Below are 12,747 nucleotides of genomic sequence, written 5' to 3'. Positions count from 1 at the left end.
CAGTGGCCATAACACATTGGGTTTTTTTCTAGCCATTGCAGAGTCACATTCTTTTTTTTTGTTTTGTTTTGTTTTTGTTTGTTTGTTTTGTTTTGTTTTGTTTTTGACAGGCAGAGTGGACAGTGAGAGAGACAGAGAGAAAGGTCTTCCTTTGCCGTTGGTTCACCCTCCAATGGCCGCCGCGGCCAGCGTGCCGCGGCCAGCGCACCGCACTGATCCGATGGCAGGAGCCAGGTGCTTTTCCTGGTATCCCATGGGGTGCAGGGCCCAAGCACCTGGGCCATCCTCCACTGCATTCCCTGGCCACAGCAGAGAGCTGGCCTGGAAGAGGGGCAACCGGGACAGAATCCGGCACCCCGACCGGGACTAGAACCCTGTGTGCTGGCGCCGCAAGGCGGAGGATTAGCCTAGTGAGCCGCAGCGCCGGCCAGAGTCACATTCTTTAAGAGATTGATCTATAGGGCTTAGAACTATTTTGAATAGCCTGTTTACACAGTTTTTCTCTTTTTGCTGCCTTATACTTTGTTCCTTTGCTCAACCTTAACTCAAGAGAGATGAGAATGGAAGCCATCAGCAGCAGGCAGTTTCTTTCTTCTCCTCTACTGCTGTGAGGGGTTATCATTTCCTTATTTTAAAAATATATATTTATTTGAAAAGCAGAGAGAGAGAGACAGCTACACAGACATGGAGAGATTGTCCATCCACTGACTTACTCCCCAAGTGCCCACAATAGCCAGGACTGGGCTAAACCAAGGCAAGAAGCCCAGAACTTAGTCTTGTCTCCCACATGAGAGAAAGGGACCCAAGTGGTTGAGCCACCACCTGTTGTCTCCCAGGTTGCGCATTAGCAGGAAGTTGGCATGAAACGCAGAAGCAAGACTTGAGCCAGGCACTCTGATATGGGATGTGGGTGTCCCAACAGCAGCTTAACTGCTGTGCCAAACATTGGGCCCCATTTCTCTATTGTTCAGTACACAGACAACACTGATGATGAACTGCAGTGTCAAATTAAGAAAAAAACTTGATACGAATTAGAGTTCAATTTTGGGCCATATATGATGAATGTGCATAGAGTCCAAAAATTTTTGCAGCAAAGTGAATTTATCTTTTAATTCCATTTTCCACAAACTTTTAAAGTACCTTGTATTACAAAAAAAGTCTCCTCATGAGGCCGGCGCCATGGCTCACTTGGTTAATCCTCTGCCTGTGGCGCCAGCATCCCATATGGGCGCCGGGTTCTAGTCCTGGTTGCTCCTCTTCCAGGCCAGCTCTCTGCTGTGGCCCAGGAGGGCAGTATAGGATGGCCCAAGTGCTTGGGCCCTGCACCCGCATGGCAGACCAAGAAGAAGCTCCTGGCTTCGGATCAGCACAGCGCCAGCCATAGCGGCCATTTGGGGAGTGAACCAACGGAAGGAAGATCTTTCTCTCTGTCTCTCTCACTGTCTATAACTCTACCTGTAAAAAATATAAGAAGAAGAAAAAGGAAAAACAAAAACAGTCTCCTCTGTTAAAAAAAAAATTATATTTCTAGGTAACAGTGCTATAGTCACTGAAGTTCTCCAGAGGTAGAGAACCTTTTCTCCACCAAGGGTCATTTGCATATTTATAACATCGTTCATGGACCATACAAAGTTAGCAGCTTAGGGGCTGGTGTTGAGGCACAGCGGGTAAGCCTCCACCCGTGATGCCGGCATCCCATATGGGTGCTGATTTGAGTACTGGTTCTTCACTTCCAATCCAGCTTGCTGCTAATGCACCTGGGAAAGTGGCAGAAGTTGGCCCGAGTTCTTGGGCCCCTGCACCCATATAGGAGTCTCCAATGAATCTTCTGGTTTCTGCCTTTGGCCTGGCCCAGCCCTGGTCATCAGTCATTTGGGAAGTAAACCAACAGATAAAACATTGATCTCTCTCTGTCTCTCCATTTTCCTCTGTAACTCTGTCTTTCAAATAAATACATCTGGGGCCAGGCGCTGTGGTGCAGCCGATTAATGCCCTGGCCTGAAGCGCCGGCATCCCATATGGGTGCCGTTTCTAGTCCCTGCTGCTCCTCTTCCAATCCAGCTCTCTGCTATAGCCTGGGAAAGCAGTGGAAGATGGCCCAAGTCCTTGGGCCCCTGCACCCACGTGGAAGACCCAGAGGAAGCTCTTGGCTCCTGGCTTTATATTGGCACAGCTCCAGCCATTGTGGCCATCTGGGAATTGAACCAGTGGATGGAAGACCTCTCTCTCTGTCTCTACCTCTCTGTAACTCTGTCTTTCAAATAAATACAATAAATTTTAAAAAATAATAATAAATAAATACATCTTTAAAACAAAAAGTTATCAGTTTGAAGACTAGCCTGCTATCACTTGAATTTTAAGTGCCACCTGCAGTTTCCTTGACAGGGCCAGACCAAGTGATATTACTGAACTTGTGTAGCCTGCAGCCCAGATGTTCCCCACCTTGTATGAAAAGGCAGGCTCTCTAATTTTAGGCTTATTAGTGACAGTTAAATATACTGTTTAGTAACTATGAAGTTCATGAGAAAAAACCTTATTTTTTTCAAACTAAATATTATCTAATTTTGTCAAAGTCTTATTTTTTTTAAAGATGTATTTATTTGAAAGGCATAGTTACAGAGACAGAGGAAGATAGATCTTCGATCCTCTGGTTCACTCCCAAAATGGCTGCAACAACAGCCAGAGCTGGGCTGATCCAGAGCCAAGAGCCAGAAGCTTCCAGGTCTCCCACGTGGGTGCCACGGACCAAGCACTTGGGCCATCCTCTGCTGTTTTCCCAGGCCGTTAGCAGAAAGTTAGATCCAAGTGAAGCAGCCAGGACTCAAACCAACAGCTACATAGAATGCCTGCGCTACAGACAGCAGTTTAACCTGCTGTGCCACAGCAAAATTCTAATTCTTTTTTTTCTTTTAAAGATTTATTTTATTTATTTGAAAGAGTTAGAGAGCAGAGAGACTAATTCTTTTTTTTTTTTTTTTTTTTTTTTGACAGGCAGAGTGGACAGTGAGAGAGACAGAGAGAAAGGTCTTCCTTTTCCTTTGGTTCACCCCCCAGTGGCCGCTGCGGCCGGCACACCACGCTGATCCGAAGCCAGGAGCCAAGTGCTTCTCCTGGTCTCCCATGCAGGTGCAGGGCCCAAGCACCTGGGCCATCCTCCACTGCACTCCTGGGCCACAACAGAGAGCTGGCCTGGAAGAGGGGCACCTGGGACAGAATCCGGCGCCCCTATCGGGACTAGAACCTGGTGTGCCAGCGCCGTAGGCAGAGTATTAGCCTATTGAGCCGCGGCACCAGCCGAGACTAATTCTTAATATGACTTTTTTTTTCTTTACAAGTAGAGTTATAGAGAGAGTTTTTCAATTCAAATGAAAATAAACCTTGACATATTTTCTCGGATTATGTAAAAAAAAAAAAAAAAAACAAGCTCATTGGTGTTAGAAAAAATTTTTAAAGCATGCAGAGTGGTACAAAGAAAACAAGTTTGAGAGTAAAAGAAAAATCTTAGTATCCCACTTTTAATGTTTTGTTTTAAGAATTATTTTTCAATGCCAAATAGTTATCATTTTAAGCACTATGTTGATATCATTTAGGAGGCCCGCACTGTGGCATGGTTGATTAACCCTCCCTCTGCAGCACTGGCATCCCATATGTCCACCAGTTTAAATTGAGTAATTTATAAACAGCAGACTTGCTCACAGCTCTGCAGGCTTGAAAGGCTCCAACAGAGGTTGGCGCTGCAGCGTAGAAGGCTAAGCCTCTACCTGTAGTGCTCACATCCCATATGGGCTTCAGTTCCAGTCCCAGGTGCCACCATTTTTAATCTGGCTCCCTGCTAATGCATCTGGAAAAGCAGCAGTAGATGGCCTAAGTGCGCGGGCCCCACACCCACATGGGAGACCTGGATGAAGCTTCTGGCTCCTGGTTTTGGCCTGGCCCAACCCCAGCTATTGTAGCCATTTAGGGAGTGAACCAGCAGATGGAATATTTCTCTCTCACCCTCTTTCTCCTTCTCTTCCTCTCCCTCTTCCTTTCTTCCCTCCTTCCTTCCTTCCCTCCCTCCCTCTTTCTCCATCCCTCCCACCTCTTACTCTCTCCCTCTCTCCTTCTCCATCTTTCTCTGTCTCTTTTTTGTATCTCTGTCTTTCAAATAGATGAGTCTTTTAAAAAAAAAAAAAAAGTTCCAGCAGCTGTGATGTCAGTTAGGGCCCATGCCTCAGAGGGGACCTCCGTGCTGCATCTGCACGTGGCAGAAGGGACACACAGGTGCCAGCAATTCTCTTTTATAAGGAACACTGATCCCATTCACAAGGATAGAGCCCTCACGACTTCCTGGAGTCCGTGCTTCTGAATGCCAGCAGTGTGGGGTTAGTTTCAGTGTATGGATTTTGCAGGGACATTCAAGCCACACCAATGTTTATACATTTACTCTATCCTAGTTTGTAAGTCATCTTATGGATAGTGTTTAGGGTTAAGTGAGCCAGTGATACAGAATTTTATTATTTTTGTGAGATAATGTTATACAAAACTGTGGTAAAATCATAAAAGTATTTTCGTTTCCATTCTCATTCAATGTAATCTTAAATTTAACTTTCAGTCTGAAGACATGATTATGTGTCGGTTGGTGGTCCCCAACTTTTCAAACCAGACTGCGTATCTGTACACTGAAAGTGCTGTCTATGTGTGCTCCACAGGAACTGGGAAATTTTCTCTTCCTCGGGAGAAAATTGCCTTTAATACGCAAGGTACAGTAGCAGTTGAAGAAGGCATGATTTGTGAGCTTGTTAGTTGCTCTTAGTAGTTCTTGCTATCTTTCCGTAAGTGTTGTTTCGACGTGATACTTCCAAGTGTTACCAAGACATCTAACATCACATCTATGGCAGCTGAAGTCAGAGCCCTACTAAAGAAAGTTAACATTTTTTCCTCAGTGATAGAGATCAAGAAGAAAAGAACTGAAGCTGAGAGATGTACTTGCTTATTCCTTTTTAGTAAGAGTGACTAATTCTGAGCTGCTATTCTTTAAGTTGGTATGTCTGAATCCCTGGGTAAGAAGAATCCCAGATGCTAGATTCAGGCAGCAGGTTTAGGATGAGGTGCAGGGGGTGGGTATGGCTGGCCAGGAGTGGAAAAAAGTCAGATTTTCTAATCTAAAAGAACTGGGCAGATGAAAGATGACAGAATGCAGATGAAACCACAGGGTGGAGCGTGGGCCTTCTAGTCAGAAGATGAGAGCCTTGACATAGTAAGTAGGTTGTTAGTAAGGCACTTACTCTCCCATCCACTGGCTGACCCAATATAGAAAGACAGAATTGAGCGGGGGGGCTCCGTGAGATTAAAAAACCCATGCATATGCAGAAAGAATTTTCTCTCTGTATTCACTGCAGTCTTGCAAAGCTGGTTTTTACTGCTGTTAAAGCAGAAGGACACACAGCCTGCTTCAAGTAGCAGCAGGCTCTTGACATTGGATTCTGGGGTTAAACAGCTGAATTCAGAGTAGGAGTAATATTGTAAAGGAAAAATGTGGTCTTAATATATCTTCAAGATGATTTTTTGCTTAGGGTGGTGGATTTCAGAGAGCATTTTTGTCGTGGTTTCATGTATTTGTTTGTATTTTTGTCTCTTAGGAGATAGTATTTTAGGTGCTGGTTCCTGTGGTGGTGTTCCTATCATTTTTTCTAGAAACAGTGGTCTGGTGTCTATTACTTCAAGAGAAAATGTGTCCATATTGGCAGAAGATCTGGAAGATTCTTTGGCTTCTTCAGTTGCTACTCCAAGCAATGAGGTAATGTGGTTCCCTAAGAATTGTTAAGTCTTATTTTTATCAAAGTATTTCACACAAATGATGCACACACAAAAAGCCAGACAGTTTTAAAAGATTTTGTGATGAAAACATTAGGTACTTCCCTTGTCCCCTTTGACTTCTTTCCTAGATCAGCTGCTTTTGAATATTAGTAGTTTCTTCTGTTATTTTTTTCTCTGTTTCTAAGTAGTATGCACTTTTGCTGTTTCCCTGGTAATCAGCTTTAGGCATCTATTGCTTGTCTGTTAGAGTAGGTGAGAATTTGGGGTAACTAACACTCCTTCTCTCCTTTACCATCCCAACATAAACTATTCCACAGTAATAATACGATTATTGTCTGTGGTTTTCGACCCTGGTAAAGTACTGATTAGATTTCCATATCATGCAGCTTTGTGTTGTTGGAATATTTAATGGCCTCATTTGATATTTGCTTTTTTTTAATCAAAAAAAAAAAAAAAAGAAAGAAAGAAATGTGTTGTAGCCACCCACACACTCCTGCAGCTCTGTGAAGTGCTTCTCAGTACTGTGTGGTGTTTCCATAGACCCATCTCTGGAAACTTAACATCTGCACAGCTGTCGTCCTCAGACTCTCCTTGTGCTTTGTGCCCCCTGTCCTGTATACAGAGGTTTGCCTTTGTCTCCCCCAGCTCTGCCATTTGTTTTTCTCCTGATTTGCACTTTCCTGTCCTCTGGTTTCTGTTATTTGTTATCCCGAGGGTGATTTGTGAAAAAGATAGTATGGTTAAAACCATTTTTTTTCTGTCAGAGAATTCTGAAATCTGGAATACCCTTTATCCTCAAGATTTTTATCATTTATTTTACAGGAGACTAAAAAGTAATACTGTTTGGGATATTGTTCAGTTGAATAATATGAATGCATACATAGACTGTTTCTGTACTTCAAAATTAAAATGATTTGGCAGAGTTTCCACAGGAAGTAAATATTTTATTTTGTTACAGTCATGCAGTCATTGTAATACTCTATGTTGTGCAGCTGTCTTAGAATACTCCATTTCTTTAAAATTTTTCTGAATAGTTAATCTTATAATCAGCCATTATGCTTCATAGTGTACATTGTGATGAGTTGTATAAGCAAATATAGAAAAAGCTTGTGTTGGTTATGATGAAATCCCCAAGTACTCATAATATAATGCCTGAATTATCTGTCTGTCTTACTTTAGTCAGTGATTTGACGTGTGTGTAAACAACACATGTGCATGTGTGTGTTCTTTCTGTCATAGGGTGGGTCCAGTTCTTAGTTCAGTAATTAAGAATGCTCTGATACCTTCACCTCTAACTAAAGTTTGTTGTTTGTTACAGAGTATGATTTTTGAGAACACTGCAAGGAATGAAACCATAGCACAGGAAGATAAAACCAAGTTGCTAAAAGCTGCCTTTCTGCAATATTGCAGGTATAACATGTTTTCAAAATTATGTCTTCATGTCTGAGGACACGTTTTAGTAAAAAGACCACTTTGGAGGCCGACGCAGTGCAGGCATCCCATATGGGTGCTGGTTCAAGTGCCGGCTGCTCCACTTCCAATCCAGCTCCCTGCTGTGGTCTGGGAAAGCAGCAGAAGATGGCCCAAGTGCTTGGGCTTCTCCACCCACATGGGAAACTTGGAAAAGGCTCCTGGCTCCTAGCCTCAGATCGGCGCAGCTCCAGCCATTGCTGCCATTGGGGAGTGAACCAGCGGATGGAGGACCTCTCTCTCTGTCTCTGCTTCTGCCTCTCGGTAACTCCTTGCCTTTCAAATAAATAAATGAATCTTTGAAGGAAAAAAAAAAAACTTTGGTTGACTGATGAGAGCAACTTGGATATCATCAAGAAGAGAATTTTTCTGAGCTGTGGTATTTTTAGCAGACTTAGCCTGAGCTTGGTAGCTACAGAAGAGTTAAAGCTAGGCTAGGAACCTCTTCAACTAAGGGAAACAATATATCATTAGAAATGTGCGATTTTTTTTTTTTTTTTTTTTTTTTTTTGACAGGCAGAGTGGACAGTGAGAGAGACAGAGAGAAAGGTCTTCCTTTGCCGTTGGTTCACCCTCCAATGGCCGCCGCGGCCGGCGCGCTGCGGCCGGCGCACCGCGCTGATCCGATGGCAGGAGCCAGGAGCCAGGTGCTTTTCCTGGTCTCCCATGGGGTGCAGGGCCCAAGCACCTGGGCCATCCTCCACTGCACTCCCTGGCCACAGCAGAGGGCTGGCCTGGAAGAGGGGCAACCGGGACAGAATCCGGCGCCCCGACCGGGACTAGAACCCGGTGTGCCGGCGCCGCTAGGCGGAGGATTAGCCTAGTGAGCCGCGGCGCCGGCTTTTTTCTAAGATTTATTTATTAGGGGCCAGTGATGTGGTGCAATGGGTTAAAGCCCCAGCCTGCGGTGCTGGCATCCCATATGGTCACAGGTTTGAGTCCCGACTGCTCCACTTCAATTCAGCTCTCTGCTAATGGGCCTGGGAAGGTGGCAAGGGTGGCCCAAGCCCATGCATTCCCAAATGGCCACAATGGCTCAAGCTGAGCCAATCAGTTGCCAGGAGCTTCTTTCCGGCCTCTCTTGTGGATACAGGGGCCCAAGGACTTGGACCATTGTCCGCTCTTTCCCAGGTGCATTAGCAGGGAGCTGGATCAGAAGTGGAGCAGCCAGGACTCTAAACTGGCACCCATTTGGGATGCCAGCACTGCAGGTGGCAGCTTTACCCACTATGCCACAGTGCAGGCCCCAAAATCTACATTCTCTTTTTTTTTTTTTTTTACATGCAGAGTGAACAGTGAGAGAGAGACAGGGAGAAAGGTCTTCCTTTTCCGTTGGTTCACCCTCCAATGGCTGCTGTGGCTGGCCCACCGCACTGATCCGAAGCCAGAAGCCAGGTTCTTCTGAACAAAATCTACAATCTTGAAAATAGCATGCAGTAATGTTTTATATGTGACATTAAGGCAAATAAGTAAGTTGCATACGAAATTTTCTTGGTGTTATAAAAGTAGACCTGGCCTATCAGTCAGGTTTTGCTGCATGCAATATTACCACAAAACTTAGTGCTTATTTAATATAGCTTAGGATTCTACCCTTCAACTGTTTGGGGTGGGGGAAGGTGGCAGCTTTACTGGTCCCAGCTGGCTTCACTCATTTTAGTCAGGGGCCATGCTGGCTGCTCTTGGTTAGACTTACTCACATTTCTGGAGCCTTTCTGGGCCACTCTTTCTGCTTCATGTGGCCTCTCCTCAACATATGAACACTTGAAAGTAGACGGCTTTTTGTTGTGGTTGCTGTCCTGTCGTCTGTCTAGCAGCATCCCTAGATGCCAATAGCACCCTTCCTGCTAACTTGGGAAAACCAAAATTATCTTCATACTTTACCAGTGGTAAAGTAGCACTTTGGATTGTTATTCATATTTTCTGCTGAGGTGATTTTACTGTTCCATAGGATTGGGTTTTTGTTTGTTTTTGTTTTCTAAAGATTTATTTTATTATATGAAAGACAAAGTTACAGGGAGAAGTAGAGACAGAGAGAGGTCTTCCATCCACTTTTTCACTCCCCAAATGGCTGCTGAGCTGATCAAGAGCTGCTGAGCTGAGCTATGCCAAAGCCAGGAGCTTCTTCTGAGTCTCCCACATGGGTGCAGGGGCCCAAGAACTTGGGCCATTCTCCACTGCTTTCCCAGGCTCATTAGCAGGGGGTTGGATTGGAAGTGGAGCAGCTGGGACTTGGAATTGGCGACCATATGGGATGCCGGCACTGCAGGCTAGGGCTTTAACCCGTTGTGCCACAGTGCCAGCCCCTCATAGGATTTTTTTTTAATATTAACTTTGTATTCTTTGGTTTCACTTTATTTAGCTCAAAAAAAATATCAATACAAAATCTTTTGTTCGTGACAGTGCTAGGAAACGTTCTGAAATTATTGATTAGATCTGTGCCATAGTTAACTGTCACTCCCCCTCTTCACGGAGGAACGACACTAAACCCTGGCTAGGCTTCATATCCGAGTCACACGGCACCATTATGTCGCTCCCCCTCTTCGTGGAGGAACGACACAGGATCCTGCGCTGTTCTTTCGTCTGCTCGGCCCTCCCCGGGTTTGCTGCTGGTTCTTCCCGGGTTGGCTACTGTCCCTTCCACCTCCGTGGAAGGGCAGTTCCCCCTGGCCACATTCCCCACTTCCGCAGGGGAGCGGCACACCGCCGGCCGGCTCTCTTGGGGGCTGCACAGGTGTTCCCCTTAGATGTTCCCCTTAGATGTTCCTGGTGCATGCCGTCTCTCTCCTCCTTTATAGTCCTCCTCTGCCAATCCCAACTCGGCTGCCCACACGCCGAGCACGCTGCTCTCCTCCAATCAGGAGCAAGTCCTACAGTTTATTGGCTGAACTGGAGGCAGCTGTGTAGAAGCTGTTTTCTTCTCTCCCAGCGCCATATTGTGGGAGAGCAGATGCATAGAATAAGTCTTAATTCCAGTAACTTAGTCTAGTCCGAGTTGCTCCCCACAGTTAACCCTTGTGGTCCCATAACCTATAGTGTAATTAGGTGTCCAGCTTCCATCTGCACTTTCACTTCCAGGCAGGTTTTGTGCATTTCTCTAGTCAGTTTGTCTCCTTTTCAACCAAAAAGTCATTTCAGCCCTTTTTCTTTTCTTCCTTTTTTTTTTTTTTTTTTTTTTTTTAAGGTTATTTATTTGAGAGGCAGAGGCAGAGAGGTCTTCCATCTTCTAGTTTACTCCCAAGATGGCTGCAATGGCTGGAAATGGGCCTATCAGAAGTCAGGATCCAGGAGCTTATTCTGGGTCTCTCATGTGAGTGCAGGGGCCTCAGTACTTTGAGCCATCTTCTGCTGCTTTCCCAGGCCATGGCAGAGCTGGATCAGAAGAGGAGCAGCTGACACTCAACCCAGCACCCACATGGGATGCCAGCGCCACAGGCAGAGGCTCAACCGACTGCCACAGTGCTGGCCCCTTAGCCCTTTTCTAATCACTTCCAACTTCTCATTTCTTTTCTGCCTTCCTCATAGCAAATGACTTAGCCTCCTATAGCACAGAGATCAGAGAAGCTAGATAAGAACTCCCTGAACTTATAGCATCTAGAAAACAGCCATGTACCTTGGGCTTGTTTACATAACACAGAGTTTAGAAGTGGCACAGGAGCAAGCCTCAGTGCACAGGTACCCTTGGGTCTCTGCTTGGGTGACATTTGTTAGTGTGCAGTTGGTCAGAGCAAGTTGAAGGGCTGAGCCCACAGTGAGAAAGCATTCAAGGGAGATGAATTCAGATTTGAGTTGACCTAGATATGTTATCTATGTGCCATGTATTCTGAAACAGTCTTTATGAGATGTGATAGAGTCATATATGATTGAACACTCAGGAAATTGAATGCAGCCACTGTTCTACCCCTCACTTTTGAGCTGAGTGAGACTGTGAACAAATCGCTGAACATTTCTGGCATTCTGTTTCTTCCTTTGCTCAATGTTGAGTGGGGTAGGAGTTGGAATAGATGAATGGCTCTGGCGAAGAACCCTTCCTTGCCCCTCTGCTAGCTGCTGGTGGTTGGTGCTGGTCTTTCCCATTCTGTGCATTGTAGATGAATCACTCCAGTTTCTGTCTCCATTGTCACTTGGCCTCTGCCCACCGTAGCTGTCTTCATGTTGTCTAAGGGCACCAGTTATTGGATTTAGGGCCCGTCCTAATCCTTAACTACATTTACAAAGGCCTTATTTCTAATTAAGACTGCATTTGTCTGATAACCATTTAGTCACCTCTCTGTATCACAGTGAACACAATCTTCTAGAAAACTAGAAGGGATCATGACACCTTGGTTCCTTTCTGTTGTCTGTATGATTAAGTTCAAACTCCATAATATAGTTTACAAGGCTTTGTCTACTCTGGCTTTATAATCCAGCCCTTCTGATTTATCTCATTTATTTTTTCTTTGAAGATTTATTTATTTAATCCAAAGTCAGAGTTATACACAGAGAGAGAGAGAGGTCCTCCTTCAGATCGTTCACTCCCCAATTGGCTGCAATGGCCAGAGCCGCGCCGATCTGAAGCCAGGAATCAGGAGCTTCTTCCAGGTCTCCCATGTGGGTGCAGGGGCCCAAAGACTTGGGCCATCCTCTACTGCTTTTCCAGGCCATAGCAGAGATCTGGATCGGAAGTGGAGCAGCCGGGTCTTGAACCGGCGCCCATGTGGGATGCTGGTGCTTTAGGCCAGTGCATTAACCCACTGTGCCACAGCATCAGCCCCTGAATTTATCTCATTCTTTCATGGGAACTGTGTTTAATCTGCCTTTGATTTATTGACACCTGGTAGTACTCTGACGTCTGACCAGTTTAGAAGAGTCTGCTTCTTTTAAGGGCTCACTTGTCCTTTACTTGGTTGTTCTGGAAACTCTTTCCATATACTTCTCTGCTTGTAGAATCTCATCCTATCCATTGGCTTCAGGTCTCTCTAGAGATCAAGCTTACTTGCTATTAGACATGGAAATACGCTCTGTGTGCATCTGCATACCCCCTCCCTATATTCTCTGCAACTCGTTTAACTTCTTAGCCATCAGGGCTTGGATTGACTGTCTCTTCCTCCAGCAGGTCTTGCCCCTCTGATACATTGCTGTGCTCCATAGTCCTCTATTCTTTTCCTGTCACAATACTTGTCATCGCTTCTTTAATTTTCTGACATCTGTTTCTTAGGTCTGTTTCTTAAAATCTTGTTTATCATTCTGTGTGCAGTCTTTAGCTATAAGTATTCTGTATATATTTATTAAATCAGTAGATACATAATATTTTTCTCGCTTTTAATTAAAAAGTTTGAATAAAAACACTTCAGGCTAAGATGTATACATGGGACTTTAATTTCACAATTTTCTGTGGTTAGTGTCTTTTGTTTAAGAGATTTATTTATTTATTTGAAAGGCAGGGTGATAGCGAGACATCTTCCATCCACTGGTTCACTCCCCAAATTCACTTTCTGCAAG

The 12,747-nt window shown here is 44.8% G+C and overlaps 1 protein-coding gene across 9 annotated transcripts in view; it reads left to right on the top strand.

Moving 5' to 3' along the window:
* NUP133 (nucleoporin 133) overlaps nucleotides 1–12,747 on the top strand; it is an 88,458-nt gene that overhangs the window by 42,957 nt on the left and 32,754 nt on the right. For all 9 annotated transcript variants that reach the window (XR_011381648.1, XM_070055887.1, XM_070055885.1 and 6 more), the window contains 3 exons: nucleotides 4,595–4,742; nucleotides 5,622–5,779; nucleotides 7,118–7,209. Coding sequence is in view for 8 of the 9 variants with exons in the window: in XM_070055887.1 (XP_069911988.1) it covers nucleotides 4,595–4,742; nucleotides 5,622–5,779; nucleotides 7,118–7,209 (398 nt within the window). In the remaining variant the exon portion in view is untranslated. The remainder of the gene's footprint in view (nucleotides 1–4,594; nucleotides 4,743–5,621; nucleotides 5,780–7,117; nucleotides 7,210–12,747) is intronic.

Source organism: Oryctolagus cuniculus, chromosome 13 (assembly GCF_964237555.1).
Source record: "Oryctolagus cuniculus chromosome 13, mOryCun1.1, whole genome shotgun sequence".
In the NCBI taxonomy this organism is placed as follows: Eukaryota; Metazoa; Chordata; class Mammalia; order Lagomorpha; family Leporidae; genus Oryctolagus; species Oryctolagus cuniculus.
Note: the sequence above shows the minus strand (reverse complement) of the source record. Positions and strands in the feature narration are given on the sequence as shown.